This window comes from Olea europaea, unplaced genomic scaffold (assembly GCF_002742605.1).
Source record: "Olea europaea var. sylvestris unplaced genomic scaffold, O_europaea_v1 scaffold1853, whole genome shotgun sequence".
Classification (NCBI taxonomy): domain Eukaryota; kingdom Viridiplantae; phylum Streptophyta; class Magnoliopsida; order Lamiales; family Oleaceae; genus Olea; species Olea europaea.
Genome location: NW_019236310.1, coordinates 50732 through 70001, shown reverse-complemented (window position 1 = coordinate 70001; position 19270 = coordinate 50732). Strand labels below are relative to the sequence as shown.

The 19270-nt window shown below is 35.7% G+C and overlaps 1 protein-coding gene across 4 annotated transcripts; it reads right to left on the bottom strand.

The window, feature by feature from the left end:
• Window positions 1-9144: 9144 nt before the first annotated feature.
• Window positions 9145-19020, bottom strand: LOC111378692 (probable ubiquitin-conjugating enzyme E2 23). 4 transcript variants are annotated; one of them, XR_002699899.1, is made up of 8 exons: window positions 17842-18701; window positions 13656-15707; window positions 13153-13290; window positions 11309-11809; window positions 11080-11149; window positions 10827-10985; window positions 10364-10675; window positions 9145-9894 (listed from the first exon to the last, which is right to left on the bottom strand). XR_002699899.1 is itself a non-coding variant. In XM_023001922.1 (8 exons), exons 2-8 carry the CDS (start codon window positions 15705-15707, stop codon window positions 9643-9645), a joined length of 3465 nt encoding a protein of 1154 aa, XP_022857690.1. In that variant the 5' UTR covers window positions 18767-19020; the 3' UTR covers window positions 9145-9642. The 4 variants fall into 4 exon arrangements, 3 of the variants coding, with proteins under 3 accessions (XP_022857690.1, XP_022857689.1, XP_022857691.1); XM_023001922.1 differs by lacking the exon at window positions 17842-18701 and adding an exon at window positions 18767-19020 and having other exon boundaries at window positions 10846-10985; XM_023001921.1 differs by having other exon boundaries at window positions 10846-10985; window positions 17842-18575.
• Window positions 19021-19270: the final 250 nt, after the last annotated feature.

The following is a 19270-nucleotide window of genomic DNA, read 5'->3' as shown; positions in this document are numbered from 1 at the left end:
AATTTTTTTTTTTTTTTTTTTTTTTTTTTTTTTTTTTTTTTTTTTTTTTTTTTTTTTTTTTTTTTTTTTTTTTTTTTTTTTTTTTTTTTTTTTTTTTTTTTTTTTTTTTTAACAATGCCTGCAAGCGTTAGCTTTCACACCACACCTCATTATCTACTGTGCTAAAAAAATATGCTTCCTCTAGAGACGTTTTTAGATCAGCACAAGCGTTTTTAGTCCCATTATGCTAACAAGCCGTGCTAATTCTTGCCTAAGCTTCTTCTGTTCTCGTTAATCTTTATACTTGGTTTTTGTTAGATTGTGACTCAGATAAAATTGTATCAATTTTGATTTCAAATCAACTGGTTAAAAGTATAACATGGTGGAAGAAAGAAGAGAAGAAATAACAAAATAGACAATACAAATAAATAAATAAATAAAAATGTTAACATGGAGAACTTCAAAAAGCTTGCAAGTGTACAGTCTCAAAGGCCAGATTTGAAGCTAACACCTGCATCTGGAAGCCATTTCTGCCCATGAATGAATGAATTAACTGTAAACTTTTCCGCCTGCTTCGTAGTAATATTAAGCTTCGATCCTGTCCAATAGACCGTATTTCTGGACACAGCTCCGGGGCCAAAGTTCTGGAATTCGGCATAAAATATGGTGTCTGATGCACTTGTGCCTACCCATGGCTACCACCCCTTTGGAAGAATGAAACTTCCCATCGTGCTATGTATATAAACAGTAGTGGAGTAATTTTTCCAGGGCCTCCCCAAGAATGTGTTGACTCCAGTGAGATTGCCTGCAGGCAAAATGGTGCAGTTTTGGATCGAAATTTCAGTGTTCTGATTCGGGTCGATCTTGCCTTGTGCTTTGATGGTGCTCTTGTTGGGTGTAGAAGGAAATAGCTAAGAGAAATATGAAATTTTTCTTATGAAATTTGAGGAATTACAAAGGAGTTGCTATAGCACACTCTTTCTCTATTTTTTGAGAGATTTTTCTCACTTCTTCTACATACCTAACACTAGATGGATACCTCCCTATTTATAGAAAACATTGAGTAAACTAGTCTTACTAATTCTCTACAATTACAACTAGGTAAAAGCTATTTTTTCTTCATCATTTACAGCTGGAGCATATGTATTTGCAGTTGTGTTTGAAAGTGTCAAATGGCTGCTTCCTGATGTAATTTTCAGTTGCAGAACATCAGAATGTAAATTAATTGCTGTGTATGTTAATTTCCAGCTTACATAAGTTGAGTATACAACTTGAATTGAAAATATTATCCTTTAACCATTCAATGAATAAAGCCTTTGTTGGTTGAAGTGTTCAATTTGGATTTGAACTCTTTGAATCTTCTTTTGTTGTTGAAATTTCTAATTTGGATTTGGACTAAATGAAGATTACAAGATTACAAATTACTCTAGAACTTTTAACATCCCCTCTTAATTTGTAATCTTCAAATGCTTCTTGAATTTCTCAAACTTATCAATCGTCATTGGCTTCATTATCATATCGGTCGATTGATCGTTGGTATTTATTAACTCCATGCATATTTCTTCTTGATTTACCAAATTTCTTCTAAAGTGATGTCGAAGTTCAATATGCTTTCACCTAGCATGGAAGACTGAATTTTTTGTCATCGCAATTGTCGACATATTGTCGCAATAAATTGTTGTTGATCCTTCCTGCTCAAATTTCAAATCTTTCAAAATTTTTCTAAGCCAAACAGCTTCGCAAGCTGAATCTGTAGCAGCAATGTACTCTACTTATGGTGATGATAAAGCAACAAATTTATGCTTTTTTGAGCTCTAGGACAAAAAAATGTATCCAGAAGTGCTCTTCCTATCATCAACTGATCTAGCGCAATCACTATCTGTATAGCTAAGAAGTTTTCAATTATTCTCTTTTTAAACTCCATGACATGGTTCTTAGTTCCTTTAAGGAATCTCAAAAAATTTTTTGCTGCTGCATAATGTAGTTTACTTGTTTCATTCATGAATTTGGATAATAAGCTGACTGAATATGTAATATCTAACCTTGTATTAAGATAAATCAATGAACCAATCAATTTCCTATAGAGTGTGACATCAATTTTTTCTGCATCATCATAAACTTGCAATTTTTCATTTAAGGCCATCGGAGTAGAGTCTGGCTTGCGCTCACTCATTTTGAATTTTTTGAGAAGATCGTCAATATACTTTTCCTGAGAAAGAAAAAATCTTCTTGGCCTTTGCTTTACTTGAATCCCAAGAAAATATCTCATGAGTCCCCAGTCAGACATTTCAAAATCTTTTATCATTTTCTTTTTAAATTCATCCACCATTTGTTCATTTGTTCCAAAGTAGATAAGATCATCCACGTAGAGGCATACGATAAGAAAATCTTTTTCTATGTTTCTCACATAGAGGGATGATTCATTTGTGCTTCATTGAAGCCATTTTGGATGAAATAGTTATTGATTTTGCTATTCCATGCTCGGGGTGTTTGCTTTAACCCATATAATGCTTTTTGAAGACGATAAGCCTTATCCTCTTTGCCTTTGATTTTGAATCCTTCAGGCTGTTCAACATACACTTCTTCTTGAATTTCGCCATTTAAGAATGCTGATTTTACATCGAACTGAAAAACATTTTAACTCCAATTGAGCTGCCAATGCCAAAACTGTACGTATTGTCTCCATTCTTGCAACTGAAGCAAATGTCTCTGTGAAGTCGACTCCTGGTTGTTGAGAATGTCCTTTGGCCGCGAGCCGAGCCTTATATTTTTTAATTGACCCCTCTTCATTGTATTTGATTTTATAGACCCATTTCAAACCAATGGTCCTCTTCCTTTCTGGTAGCTCAACGAGTTCTCAAGTTTTATTTTTGTCAATGGCGGATATTTCTTCATTCATTGCTTCTGTCCAACTTTTGTCTTTTGAAGCTTCTTCATATGATTGAGATTCACAAGAGAATAATCCGAGTTCCCGTGATTCATATATTTCTCTTAGTAAACGTGTTTTTCTTGGAGGGGTTTCTAATTTTTCTTCAATTGTTGGAATATTTGGAGCTGTGTGTTGTTCAGTGTTGGAAATTTGAGACGTCGATGGATCATGAAATTGATAGGGTCTAGAATTTATTACTTGCTTTCCCTTCCAATCATAAGTTTTGTTTTCATCGAACACAATATCTTGGGAAACTGTTATTTTATTTGTCTCTGGGTTTAGTAAATGATATCCTTTAGACTCATCACTATACCCAATGAATAGAAGTTTTTGTCCTTTCTCATCAAACTTTTCTCTATTTTTTGATGGAATGAAGGCATAGGCAATGCTACCAAAATTTTTTAAGTGATCTATCTTTAGCTTCTTTTTGTGTCATGCCTTGAAAGGAGTTTTATTTTTGACGACTTTTGTAGGAGATCGATTGAGAATATATACTGCCATGTTTACAGCTTCTGTCCAATAAAGATTTGTAATTCCTTTGCCTTTTGGCTTGCTTCTTGCCATTTCAACAATGGTGCAATTCTTTCTCTCAGCTACTTCATTTTGTTGTGGATACTAACTGTCAGCTACCTTTGAATGTCACTGTCATTGCAATATTCAATGAAGGGATTGTAGAGAAATTCTCCTCCACGATCAATCCTTAACGTCTTTATTAGAAATCCACTTTGTCTTTCTACAAGTGCTTTAAACTGGAGAAAAGTAGAGAATGTCTCAAATTTTTTATTGAAAGAAAATCCACATCATCCTTGTGTTATCATCAACAAAGATAATGAAATATCTCTTGTTTCTAGGTGTGGGAGTTTGCATTGGTCCTCAAATATCTGAATGGACAAGCTTCAATGGCATTTTTGCTCGCCATGAAGTATTAGGAAATGGAAGCTCATACATTTTTCCATATATACAGCCTTCACACACTTTGTCTGTCATTTGAATTTTAGGAAGCTCGATCACCCTATTTTTCTCCTTAAGCAATTATAGTCCTTTGCCATTTAAATGGCCATATCGCAAATGCCATAGATGTGACAAATCTTCATTTTCAATTTTAAGTGCACAATTTTTGTCTAGTGGTAACATGAGACGAAAAGTTTTGTTTTTCATTTCAACATTTGCCACTATGACATTTTTCTTTTTATCAAGGATCTTGCATCTTTGGCATTTTTAACACCAAATATATGAGGAAAAATTGATTTTCCAACTCCTTGTTGAATATATCGCAACGCCATTGCATCTTTCTTTTTATATTTCTTTTGTAACTTTGGATCTTCTTCATCTCCTTCGGTCGAATCGTCTACCATCTCATCATCTTCAATGACATCCCATAAATCTAAAGAGATGAAGGGTCTGTTTGGGAGGAATTTTTTACCCTAAAAAATTGATTTTTTTACCGTTATTTCACTATTCCAGCCGTAATTTTTGACTTCTTTTCTCACAGGTGGACCCCACTTTTCTTCTAACGGTCAAAAAATCAATTCTCAAAATCCCTCCCAAACGGGACCGAAGAAAGTTTGCATTTGACTACTCCAATATTCATAGTGCTCACCTTCAAAGATGGGTACTTGGTGAATAAATGAACAAGGAGGCTGCTGAATTTGTTGCATTAGCTGCCTAGTTTCTGTTAAAAATCTCCTCCTGCTACGGTGGTTTTTGGAGCTGATTTTGTTTCAACTTTTGGTAGGATTTGCTTTATGTATTTTGCCTAAGCTCTGACACCAAAATTTGTAGGGTGTAGAAGGAAATAGATAAGAGAAATATGAAATTTTTCTTATGAAATTTGAAGAATTACAAAGGAATTGCTACAGCATACTCTTTCTTTATTTTTTGAGAGATTTTTCTCACTTCTTCTACATACCTAACACTAGATGGATACCTCCCTATTTATAGAAAATATTGAGCAAACTAGTCTTACTAATTCTCTACAATTACAACTAGGTAAAAGCTGAAATTTTTCATCATTTACAGTTGGAACATATGTATTTGCAGCTGTGTTTGAAAGTGTCAAACGGATGTTGCCTGATGTTATTCTCAGATTGCAGAACATCGGAATGTGAATTGACTGCTGTCTATGTTAATTTCCAGCTTACATAAGTTGAGTATACAATTTGAATTGAAAATCTTATCCTTTGACCATTCAATGAATAAAGTCTTTGTTGGTTAAAGTATTCAATTTGGATTTGAACTCTTTGAATCTTCTTTTGTTGTTGAAGTTTCCAATTTGGATTTGGACTAGATGAAGATTACAAATTACTCTAGAACTTTTAACAGCTCTGTTGGCCATGCATGGGCTTCTTAGGGAGAATGTTGCAGTTCTGGATGACAACTGCTGCATTCCCGTAGATGAAATCGACTGTGCCATAACTGTTGCATTCGCCGTAGAATTGGCGATTGGAATGTAGGTAAAAAAGGAAGCTTAAAAAGCTGCATTTAAGCGCAACCAAAAATCCTATAATGGTATTTCGTCTATAGAAATTTGCAGTGATAGTTTCCTGCCTGAGCCAAACTACAAGTTCATTCAGCAATTTACATTGTTATTGTTGCATGATTATGAAGAAATTATATGCTTTGGAAATATGTGAAATGAATCTTTTGGTGTTTCAATTTAAGCTGAATTTAGAAGTTAAGAAATCAGGGAAAGCTGAAAGTTTATGCTTAGCAGAACGTGGCACATCTTAAGTGTTTAAGCTCAGATTTCTATAATTTGTTGAGCAGGAAAAAATCTTATATTTCATTTGATTAGGGGAGGAATTTGTTTTTTTAATGTCGAGGAAAGAATAAAGGATATACAGATGGATATTCATAGTTTAAGACTGAGGTGCAGATGGATGTCTGTGAGCTAAGAATGAGGCGAGGATGGATGTTCGTTGGAGTTCCATTGTGGTTCATCAGAAGAATCTAAAGATGGTTCTCTGGCTTGATGCTTTTTAGAAGTGCTAAATATTTGTTGCAACCACGTTGAGTAGAAGTAGAACTCAACCTTAAACCGACTTTAAGGATAGGGTGTCCAAGTGGTTCTAAACCCACAAGCTTTACTTGGCGATGGGACGGTCCAGCGACTTTTGAGGAATTAGTCATCTATTTGTACTAGACCACCCAAAGTCACCCATCGGTCATCCTCAAGTCTCTCCCAGTACCAATTGTTACCTATAAGAACACCCCATAAAAGAAGGGTGCCTGAGTGGTTATAAGTCCAAAAGTAAAAACTTAACTCGGCAATATTCGACAATCATTACGAGTTTGTGGACTTCCCATCTTCAAAAGCATAAGACCTTTTTTTTTGCCCCTTGAAGTCTACAGATGTTGAGAAATAAACTTCAAATCTTTTTTGTGTTCAAACCATTGATGACATTGTTGGATCAGTTGGACCAGAAGAAAAAATGCTAAACTCAATCAAACCTAGGCCTGTGTCGAAAGTCACCCGGAGGATTTAATATAATCCTGGAGTTGGGATGGGTAGTTTTATCATAGTCTAAAGTTGATGATAATGGGAAAAAATGATTGCCGATAGTCTTTGAATCTGTTCAGTTAGCATTTAATGTGCTAAGTGCTAGAGTATTTTGCTTCAACATTTTTTGTTATTTCTTATCTAACAGAGACTTGACCCTTTGTATTTATTCCAATATAAATTGTCTTTTATGGAATGAGAGTTAACAAAATAAACGATAATTTATACAACCATGCTCGATATCCAGGTTCAATGACAGATTTTCGTTTCCAGAAAACATTTGGCAATTTATAATTGGAAGTTGGAAAAGAAAAAGAAACAAAAACACTCAATCAAAATCTGTCAAATCATCCTATTTTTTGTACTCTGTTTTCAATTCCTGTCCAAGAAAGAGTACAACGCATTTCCCATGATCCTGAACCGATCGTATCTGGGATAAGTCTCTGTTAGTTTATAGAGGAAGCGGTCCTCTCGTGCCTTAAATCAACTAACACACTGGAATTCAGTGCTAGGGGCATCAAGATGCAAGTGCATCCAAACCTATGCGATGCTATGAATGAATTTTTCTTTCCTTCGAATTTGTTATATCCTCTAAATCTGCTTTTTTGTGCAAACAAAAATGTTTCTCCGGCATAGTTTATCTTTATTTTGTGTCCATATTATGGGGTAAAAAATCGAATTCGCTGGTCTTCAAATTTTTTTCAAAAAGCCAATGTACTTTTTTTTTAAAGTTTTTTCTTGTTAACTTTCTTCATCGTCACTCCTGATTGTTTGAAAAGCTAATGATTTTATTTACCGCATCATCAAATTTGTCATATTCCCAACAAAAGCAAAGAGGGTGACCGATAGAAGACAACGTTGAAAATATATATATATATTATTTTTTAAAATAATTATGAGTAACTACTTTAAAAGTACAATGCTCATTGAAAGGAGAGAATCTTTTATGGGGAGGTCGAAGGCACCTCGTCGGGGTGGCCTACCATCATCCCTAAGTGGTGGGTCACCTCGACGAGGTGGCGCATCATTATAGGGCAGGTGCACCACGTGGATGGTGCGCCCGCCCCACTGAAGTTTTAGCCCATTGATAGGTGATTCAAGTCGTTTCATTTTTAACAAAATATTTTCTTGTCGTGACTAGGAAATGGAAAATATTGCTTTAGTTTTATCTCCAAGTTATATTACAAAATGAACCGTAAACTTCTTCTCAACTCCTCGCTGACACTAAAACGGAATAGTGACAAAACAATGACAGCAAATTTTAAAGAAAAGACAAATTTGTTCATTCTATCGATAATCGAACTCGATTTTGTGCATCATAAGAATATTGAGACTTTTTCAAAATCTAAGGGTTATTCTCTTTATATTTTAGTTTTGTGTTTTGAGTTTTGAATTCATTTTGAATTTTGTGCTTTGAGTGTTTGTTTTTAAATTGTTGAAAATATGTTATTTTTGTTAGTTTCTCAAAACAAAACAAAAAATGAATTTTTTTTTTTTTGAAATTTTGAAAATCACCACAACACCACTTCAAAACACCAAAATAAATAAAAAATAAAAAAAAATTAATTAATTTTTAATTTTTTTTTTTTGAAATTTTGAGAATCACCACACCACCTCCTCAAATAAAAAAAATAAATAAATAAATAAATTTTTTCAAGTTTTACACTGAAAACGTCCAAAACGGCAAAAAAGTCGTTTCGTGTTTTCTTCACAAATTTTTTTTTCATTTTCGAAAATTTGTTTTCGAAAACAGGAAAGAGAACACGTTTTCACCATTTTGAAAAATCGAAAACAGAAAACGGTAAAGAGAACAGGGCCTGAGAGTCCAAATGTTCAATTAAAAAATATATCTACTAAACGTAATAACTTTTAACCCTCAGATTTTTAATAGATTTTAATTAAAATTTATAAAATGTGATTAAAATGTTTTGAATCCCAAAAAAATGTGTTATGAGAATTAATTATTGACTTCGACTAAATCTAAAATTCAGATCTATAACTTCTATCAATTTTTCAATCACACATTTCGTTAACTCTTATCAAAATCTATCAAGGGTCCAATTGAAAAGGATAAAAATCTATCAAGGGTCCAATTGAAAAGGCCTTTAAAATAATGTTTTTAAGGCTAAAAAGCTATTTTTGAACATACTTAGATAATCTTCTGAATGTACTTTTGATTAGAAGAACTTTTTGATGAAAGTCATCTAAAAAGAGTTGAGATTTGTCGTCCATTTTTTGTTGTCTAATTTGCCATCCACGTAATTGCAAATTAACACATCATGAAAAATCATTAATTTAATTTTTTCAAATTTAACATCAATTTTAATTTTCCATGACATGCCAATTGAGTGGACAGCAAATTAAACCTATCAATGAACAGCAAATCTCAACTCATCTAACAAGTATGTTCCTCATTAAAGTCTCTTACAAAAAGTAAACCTACCAAAAACTAAAACTTTCATCAAAAGTTATGTAGCCCCTCAAATAGCATGCAAATTGTGCCGGTAAATAAAATTGAAATTGCAAAAGAAAAAAATAATGAGAAAAACAGTGTAGTCTTGACACGAAAAGACATACAAGTTCTCTGATGGACCACCTAAAACGTGATGAGCATTACAGAAGGAAAATCGCTGAAAAGTGAAAAGAACAAGATTCTACAGACGACCCCACACCCACATTAATAATAATAATAATAAAACAACACTTCGCTTAGTTTATCACTTTCGTGAAAGCCAGCTGAGAAATAATGCACAATTCCATGCTATTTTCTACATAATACGAGTAGATACAATTAGTTGCTCGTCAAATCTATATTACAGCAGACCATTTCCTACAGACTCCAATAAAAAGAATTTCGTCAATCGATCCTGAATAAAATTTGTTCTTGACAGAAAGGATAACTGTCCATTTTAGAGGGACGCGAAAGCAGAAAACCAATTAAAAAAAGGGGGGGAATCCAGCCATAGCTGAGTAGCGAAATCGACAAGAAGCTGCTCGTTTTTCAATTTGTTAGTTCAGGGAATATTACAAAGTATAACACCGGATATAACTCCAAAGAATCCATGCTGTTTAAGCATGATCATACTGTGTCTAATGTCCCATTATAAAGTATCTCATTAAGCATCTCAAGCCTTCACATTGCAGGTATTCAAAATTTAGAGAAAAACCCTCGAAATTGGAAAGGCTGACCTCTTTGGGGCTGATTAAGAAGCACAAAGGTCCTTTAAGACCACTGCTACAACTTTTGCAAGTGCTTGAAATCCTGACAGTCTGCTCCAACTTCATTTAAAGCTATGAAAAGTTTTGGCACAATTTTATCCAGCATCAGCTTGAAACCAACAGAATTTAAGTTACCGTGGCTATTACTGCTAACAGAAGCATCCTCAGTGAGTGAGCCAATCAGGTGTCCCTTCATATAAGCATCACAAGCCTTGAGAATATAGTGGCCACGTCTTCTGAAATGTTGGACGACAAGCTCTTCGAAGTCCTGTAAACAATCATGCAGTTACATTATAAGGAATAAGTTCATTGCTCAAAAATTGTATTAACGCCTGACATACATTAAAGTTACTGGGCATATACAGAGAATAAAAGAGGGAAAAAACAGAGACAGAAAAACAAAAGACGAATAGTATGTGGAGAGAGTATTTCTGGGGATGATTGTTTGGACCAGCACTCTCAAGACTCAACATAGACGATAGGTTTAGAATTTAGATCAGCTATGCACAAAAGAATTTGGTCTACCTAACCATTATCATGGAAGGTTCTGGGGAGAATTTACTATCAAGCCAATTTTGTAACACATTACATATAATAAATTAGCTTGCCACAGAAAAGTAATGTGAATTTGTGATAAAGAAGAAGAAAGCCAAAATCAAATGTCGATGACTTTCCAAGGAAAATGATGGAACAAACAACTTGGCAGGCAAAAATGAGTTAAATCTGGTTTTTATCACCTTTGGAGGTTTCCGCATCAGATACATCATTGTCTTACAGTTCAACAAATATGTATTCTCATTGTAAGACAACGAATTTTTCTCCCCTTCAGCTGTCCCAATTTGTTTATCATATCCCGCTTCATTGAAATATGGCTTGGAATTTAGTACTAGTCCCTGGAGTGAAACCAGGACTTGAAGAATGCTTGATGATGAAGGATCCCAAACCTCATTTCCTCTGCCTGCCCATGTATTCAAAAGACTAAGGCAGACTTTCCCTTCCTCGTATAAATTTGGATTTATTCGCCACCCTCCAGAATGATAATATGCTGACTGCATATAGAGCAATTACAATATTTGTATGTAAATGTAAAGTATTAGCATGGATAACGCGGAGGGGTTTGATATAATATGAGCAAGAAAAAGGCTAGAGATATAACATGATTAGTTTTCAAGCTTGAAAGAAAGAATTGTGCAAACAAACCAATATCATGTTCTCTTACAGGTGGAACGTCAGGATATTCTGGTGGGAGGTGAAAATCAAAGAAGAAAAGGCCATCTTGATAAGGTGTGCCATAAGGTCCAACTATCACCGCCCTCAAAAGATCCATTCTATCTTCATACACACGCACATATATCCCCTCTGTTTAAAATAATTTTACTTTTAGAATGAGAGCAGTGATTGTCTCAACATGATAACAAGAGTTCAAAATAGAACTGAGAAAGAGTTACCATACCAGGGAGATTATTTCGAAGAATGTTCCAATCTTGTTGAACTTTCTTGAGCCACTTCCTACCAGCATTATTCTGTAGTGGAAATTTTTCAAAATTGATAAAACTAATGATCAAAAAAGGATGACCAGAAGGGAAACTGAGAGAGATGCATAATCTTCCTGTATTAATTCTTTCATTCTTCTTTTTCTTTTCTTTCAGGAGTTAGTGGTTGTGTACAAAATATGAACTCACCTGCCCATGTGCACCAAGAAAATATTGGTCACGAGGATCTCTAACAATATCAAAGCCTTTGAACCTAGAAGTGTCCTCATCACATGGACCTGGAGCAGCTCCTGGAGGTTTCAAGTTACAAAGAGCTTCAGCAATTTCTAATAAATCTTGGGCCTCAGCTGCATCATTTACCTCCCCCTTTCCATTAGTAGGAAACTTTGCAAGATGATTGTCACTATCACTAGGTTTCTGGCAGCTCGATTCATTGTTTGTGTCTCTTTCTACAGTGTCTCTTTCTAGGGTGGATCCCTCAGATTGAAGTTCATCTTCACTTATGGAATCCAAATCCATTAGATCCGTGCGCTGTCGTCCCCTTGAAAATATTCCAGAGGCAAGTCTAGTCACAAATCCAAGTGCAGCAAGGGGAATTGAGAGAGCTCCATTCTTTCCAGAATTTTCTGCAACAATGTCACTCTCCTCAGATTCCCGTCTGATGTCACGCTCATTGTCTGTCCTGAGGTCCTATATACCAACGTGCAAAAAGTGTATTAAGAAAAATGTAACAAAAATTTTCTGTAGAAGTAAAAATTATAAGGAAATGACATTTCCAGCTTTTATCACCAGCATATGAAGTAACTACCGACAGATCAAATTCCGCAAGACATAATAGCCATTTGCTTGGTGGCCTTTGATATAAAATGTGTCCATACATTTGATAAAACAGTCAGAAACAAAAGTTGTTGCATTAATAAGATGGTAAGGCCACATGTTGTTTGTTGGTAGTTATTTTAGAAGAAAACACAGTTACTAAGTTTGCCAAATTGCTTATGCTTAGAGCTTAAATGAGGCTTAAACTAATGGATCATAATACATTCTGGTCGTTACATCAGGTAATTTCATTTAGCCCCTAGTGGGAGGCTCGCACGACGGGCTATAGATTTCTCGAAACAAACGAAAAGCTTACGCTCTGACCCAAGTAGCATGAGACACGTGGAATTCCGTGTGAATCCTTCAGATTTTTCATCGTTCCAATTCTGAAAATCAACCCTCAGATTTTTCATTTTTAAAAGCGCATAATTAGCTCTGGATTAGAGAAAAGGGAAATGGTGCACTATCAGTTACTCTCAAATTGTCTCTGATTCTCCCACAGAGGTTAATGTAAACGTTTGAGAAAAGATAACTTTCATTGTAATAAAGCTTTTACCCTCAGGAGGTTCCCTACGGTTTCTTATCAAAGTTCAGTTGTAAAAAAAATTAAATCCGTGCCTAGAATTGGCTCATTAGAAACTCAATTGACTTGAATTAAAAGTAACTTCTATTTTTTATATTCAATCAAATTAAGCAGGACTCACTAAGCCATTTAACGCAAGAAATATACATAAAGACACCAAGCTACTCAAGCTCAACAGGAGCTTCTTTGAGATTGGTCATTAACCTAAACAGGCAGGAGTAGAAACAATCTTAAGCTTTGTAAGAAATCAAGGCAAGACTGAACAACCTACGGTCTGCTAAAGGAAAGCTATTATCTAAGAACTTCCATTGCAAGGCAATGTGGATTCCACATATAAGGGTCATTCAAATCACGTCATTTGAAGTTGAGGTAGGTGAATTAATGTAGATCCATCCCCCAAAGGAATTAGACATGATTTTTTTTTATCATCAAGCTTGAGTAACACTCAGAAGAACCAAATGAATCCATAGAAAATCTACGTGTTGCCGACATATTGAGAAAGTTTTTGCATCAATCCAAACCCAGACACGGGTTGATAGTGTTGTTTTTCAAAGAAAGTGATCTGGTAAATCCAGAAGTTAAAGTAAATTAATTAATGGGGGGCATGAAAACCATAGTTCCAGGAGCCACTTACCTGCTTGGAATTCTCAACAGACTCCGAATCATCATCTTCAACAGTTTCCCAGCTACCTGCATCATCGTTAGCTTCACTTCCAGTGGCAATAGACTCATCATCGTCACGACCAACAACATAAATTGCCTGCGGACCAACCTGAAACAACAGAGATCTTCAACTAAGAACGATGGCAAAAGAAACTATGGTAAATCTCATTAAGATACAGTATCATCGAATTACTAAGATTCAATTTTGTTCTTCTAGTTCCATTCTCCATTCCAACAAGTATGCTACGGTATAGTTGACAAGTAACAATGGTAAAATAATATATAAATCCAGATGACAAAACCAGAAATATCAACTGCTCAAATTGTTAGTGGGGTGCAAGGAGAGAGAGAAAAAAAGATATACAGAACAAGTAGAAGAGCTTTAGAGTGAAAATATTCTCCTAATTAGAAATGGAGGGAAACTTCCAAATAAAAAATAAAATAAAAGAGAGTAACATGAAACTTCAAACATACCGTTGAGATCATCCCATCAGCCCAGGTAACTTCAATGTCACCATTCTTTAGCCCGGTGATGTTCCCAACCCAAGATAGATCTGAAAAATCACTAGGCACATCATCACCAGATGAGGTCTGTACTTTCTTACTTCCAGGATGCCTTTTCTTATCTTGCTTAGATTCATTTGAACCAATAATCTGGTTTGGTTCTTCAACAGACTCCATGGAAGAATCCACTTTCCCTGGTACAGAAACAGGCGACAACCGAACAACTACATCTCCATAACAATAGTCATAGTCAGGATGCCCCTCTAGCTCATAAACACTTACTACTTCCTCTCCATCAAACTCTCTGGGGACCTCTGCCCGGGCAACTGGCTTTAACCACCGAACAATAGCTGTCCGCTCTTTTGCATTGACACTTTTCACTACTCCAACACGTCTTATCTCAACAGCATCATCACTGTCATCAGAAGCCTTCTCCACTACATACTGTTCAGCAACGAACTCATGATCACCAGGACTATCAATGGGGATCAAAGATGTGGAGTCCAAGTCCCGCTTTATTGTTCCATCCTGCCAGGCAACATCAACTTTCGTCATTGTATTGACAATCAAAACAGCCCTCTCAAAATTTTCTATTTTCTTTCGGGCTTTCTTGTCCTTCCTGAATACAACTTTACGGATCTTTTTACGTGGCAGGGGCCAGGTCTCATGGACACTTTCCTTTGCAACTGACACGGAACTGGTGCATATATCCAATTCTTCGGGGGCATTATTCTCGAATGTTTGGCTGTTTATATCCAAAGAAGCATCTTTATTATTTGCCATTGGTTTACTATTCCCATTTGATTCCTCTGAATTCCTCACTTCTGCATCAGAGTCATCTTCTGTTTCAGCAGCTTCTGGTTCATCTTTAGCAGAACTGGAAGTCTCTAGTTTTGATAATCCCTTGTCCAGGCTCGTGGAGGATGATACAAGAGATGATGGAAGAAGGCACCAATCACCCAACTGCCAGTTTGCATGTGCAAAACAAGATAATAATTTTAAGTTCTTGGGACTCTGTTCTGCAGCTGGGGTAGTAGCAGAGTCAGGCCCATACCCAGCAGACGCAATCCAATAAATAAACACAGAACCAATGGTGACTTTCGTTACAGTACCCTCCAACCGATTAGCTTTCCACAATCCAGATAGCCACCTAGAATTTTTGAAAACTGAGGAGGAGCTTGCCTTAACACGCTGGCCCGGATGATATGGAAAGTGTCCATCTTCAAGAACGTTCTTATCAACGGGTTTTAGATGGAGTGGATCAGCTTTCGTAACTTTACATACAGAGCCATCATCAAGCAAAACCGTTACATTATCCAAAACATCATCAACTCTACCTAGCCAGGGTCCAAGGACTACATAATCACCAACGGTAAAATCCCGAATGCGTTTCAAGTTTCTAGATGATATACATTTCAAAACAGATCCGTCGTGAGTTAATAGATCAACAGAGATATTAACATCAACCACGATACCTATTTGATTAGTTGGATCAGAGGCAGCAGCAACATAATCCCCATGTAAAAATCCTCTATCTACAACTGTCACATCAGTAGTAGTTTCTGTTGTTTCGGAATCATCCATCCAGAGAACTCTAACTTGGTCAGCAGAAAGAGGACTGCTCTTACTGCTATTATTGTCAGTAATTTCTTCAGCACTCTCATCAAAATTTCCATTATCCACATCACCATCTTCATTAGAACAAACTTCATCATCCTCATCATCATCCTCATCCCCATCCCCATCTTCATCATCAGATATGCTGCTATCTGAATCTGAGTCACCAGCAACTTCGGTCACAATGCCTATCTTACTGTTAGTTTTGCTTTTTACAACATCTTGTCTGTAAATATAGGAGACATTCTGCAAGTTCATAAGAATTGGTTCATTTCCATAGGTCGAGCGCACGTCAACACTAGGTGCATTTGATGAAGAATCACCTTCTCTTACGTTGTCTTCTTCAGTAGCAGCAGAGGTAGGTTTGTCAAAATTGGAAATATTACAATGCTGTCCAGATTCCATCTGCAGAAGAAAAAGAAGAAAACTGTCAAAAATCATTAGAAACACTAACAACCAACCTATCACACAATTAAGACACTTATCTATAATGACCAGGTGGAGAACAATCATGGTTCATTCCAAATGCATGAAGTTCAACAGTGCGTCAAAAATTATGTGTTTCTAGTATCCAAAACACACAGAGAATATGTATATCACAACGATGCAAGCCTAATTTTCTTTAAATCAAACCAGTCTACTGGATCTGGAGGACTCGTCTCCAAATGAGGAGATCAACATTATTTAACCTCCCAAAACACATCCAAATAAGAAGTATATTGAACACTAAATGCATATACTATGGAAACTCCAACCGTTAAATGACAAATAGTTTCAAAGTAGGAGGATTCAGACATTTAGCCATAAATGGGAGTGTAATTTGAGAAATCACCATTTTCAAAAACTTTTGCAAATATGGCCAATGGGCCATCTATGTAAATAGATTAAAATAACCTTTTAAAAAAAGTTTCAATAACTTCTGCAAATATGGCCATTTTTAATGTACCAAACCCCTACTCGCAAACCCACCACCAGCCATCGGTGCAGGCAGCTGCACCGGCCAAAAGAAGTTCCAATTTGTCTAATTTCCTCCTTTACTCTTTGTTCCTAACAAAGCTTCAGATCCAAAGAAACCTTCTTTAGCATTGACTTCTCGCATTATTTTCTTGGATTCCCACACACACACACTCTGTCTCACAGCCCGACCATCTCTGAAGTACATCTACTTCACTTCAATTTAATTGAATGGCTTCAGATACCAACATCCACTAAAAACTTTCCCGCTAGTCCCCAGCCCGACCCGGTCAACCAAAACCCCCACTATTGCAGTCCAAACCAAATCTACAACCAATGCCCCAAACAAAATTCAAGTTGCACTGACGAACTCGACAACCAAATGTCATGAAAACTCAGATCTCGACATAACTCGACAAACTCAACCACAAAATGTTGAACTCGACAACCAAATCTCGTAACTCAGATCTGTAATATTCAAATCCAAATCTATTCTCTCGTATGTTCTTCCCCGTTTCACCATTTCCTGTAAAACAATATGCCTATGGGATGAAGATGGGTCTTTTTCATACAGAAACGAGGGTCTTCTTCTCACAGATGGGTCTTCTTCATATATGAATGGGTCTTCTTATCACAGAAAACATAGCGGAAGAAGCAGAACAGAGATCTAGCAAAATGGACCAGAGATGCCAGCAAAATAGGTCCTGGAGTTATAATTGGTCTCGAACCATACATTTGGGATATGTGGAGGAAAACTTTACAGCAATAGGGAATTCCAGTCCAATTTTTCAAAAATGGCTAATTTTAAGAACCCACTAAAAGAAGTAGCTATTTTCCAAATGTGTCTTTCAAAATGGGCATTTTGTCCAATTTCCTCTTCAAAGTATGCTATAGTTGGTGTCACAGAAATGGGAACTTGGACTTCGAAAATTTTAAATTACTTTTCATGAATTCCAATATCATGGCCCATTCGGAGCAGTAAAATCATTAACAAAAAGTTATTTCATATAACAGAAATCTTTTTGTTCACCAAAAATAAAGATTTATTCAAAAATACCCAACCATAAGATGCTCATCCCTGGGTGAGGAAAGTAAGAAAGGGGGAACGACATTCACAATCACCTATTTTGCTGCAACGTGAAGTATTGTAGCATAAATGAGCACAGTTGTATTGTGCTTGCCATGATGTGTTACTTCCCTTGGTATAATGCACCAGTTCTTTTACATTCACGGAGGGCTTGTTTGTACAAATGGAAAGATTCCTTCAAAATAAATAGATTTTTCGTCTAGAATCCTCTTCGTGAGTCAAAAATTTTGAAAGAAAAAAGATAACAAAAAGGGAAAGGTCATTTGCCTCCATCAAACATTAGTACAATGATTTAGTTGACTCTCAGCCTAGGGGGAGTCGACTAAACCTAATTTTGTGGTTATGGGATCAAACCCCAGCATTTAGTGTAATTTTTCCTATGTCTCTCATTCTAGTCACAGATTCCTATAACCCGGAGCTGAACCTACTCACAGTTCAAATAAATAAGGTCCAAAAAATAAATAAATAAAATCCAACTAAATCGGCTTAAAAATTTACCGAACTGTTCACCGCTCCAAGATTGATATAGAAGTAGGAGGTTGAACTCATGCGTTATGTGGAATGCACGGAACAAGATCAAAGATTTTTTCTCTACTCCCAAGATCGCAACCCGACAATCCATCTATTATAATGCAATGTAACCAATTGTCCCTTGTCAATGTTAACTTGTTAATAGGCTTTAAGATATACTACGTTCGGTGCATGGGAATGAGGACTTGGATCAAAATATTAAAAGAAAATCATACAAATTTGAAGTGAATTTCATGAATCTCAAGTTTTTATGTGCCTCTCATGCTGCCAAAACAGCCATGTGGAGATTATTTCACATAATACAATCACCCTTTTCTTTTAAAAATATACATTAAAATCACAGGGCTCGGTATGACAAAAAACTAAGAAGATTCTCCAAGACAGCTAACTTATCTACAAACAGAATAAGTCAAATAGGATTATCCTAGGTCATCCTGTTCAATAAAGTAAAACTTCTGGATTTAAAAAGGTGCAAGAAAAATGATGTGCAAGGCCTCCTGAAAGTTTTGTGAACTACAGAGAAATCTGCCTGAATCAAGTTGACTTCATCTAATTCTTGTGTGACCATATATCATACCCCCAGCATATAATACTTTTAACTCACTTGTTTTACACTTTCACGTTATTTCTGTCTGGTTACCATAACAACAACAAAGCTAGAAATAACCAATTAATTATAAATCAATCGGGCAAACGGAAAAAATAAATAAATAAAATAGAACTAAAAAATTAAAAATAAAATAACCCTACGCCAGCTCGAAACCTACCGCTCATCCAAACTAGATACAGCTAAAAGAGGAGCTAAATTCATGTTTTACATAAAAATGCACAAAAACGAGATCAAATCATATCTCTCGCGGATCATTTCAAATTATATATATATATATAATACCTTTGAAATCGGAAAGCGCTTAAACGGAGAGAGAATATAGATTCGAGAGAATGATTAAAGAATAATAAAATGAGCTGCTCTATTTATTGTGTTCCGATGATCTTGAAACCAATTTTTTTTTCTGCTGTTTCTCGAAAAATAAAAAATGAAGAAAAGAAAGAGGTTATGAAGGTATCAGAAATGGAGCTTATAGGCTAATAGTTGAGGGGTTTGGGGCATTGTTGTCATTACGTGCCGTAGAAGTGTTTTCTGATGTGTACTTGCCTAAGAAATTAATTAGAAATGATAATTCATTTAATTTTAGGGAAAATTGCATCAAACGGTTCTCAGTATTTATATACTTTGCATTTCAGTCCCAGCTATTATTTGGACAACTTAATCCCTACCCTTGGATGAATTCAATCCAATTCTATAAAAATTAGAAGGCAAAAAAAAAAAAAAATTTATTATAAAAACGAAAAATAAAGTTCTTCTTCTACCTCACCCTACCCTGACACCACTCAA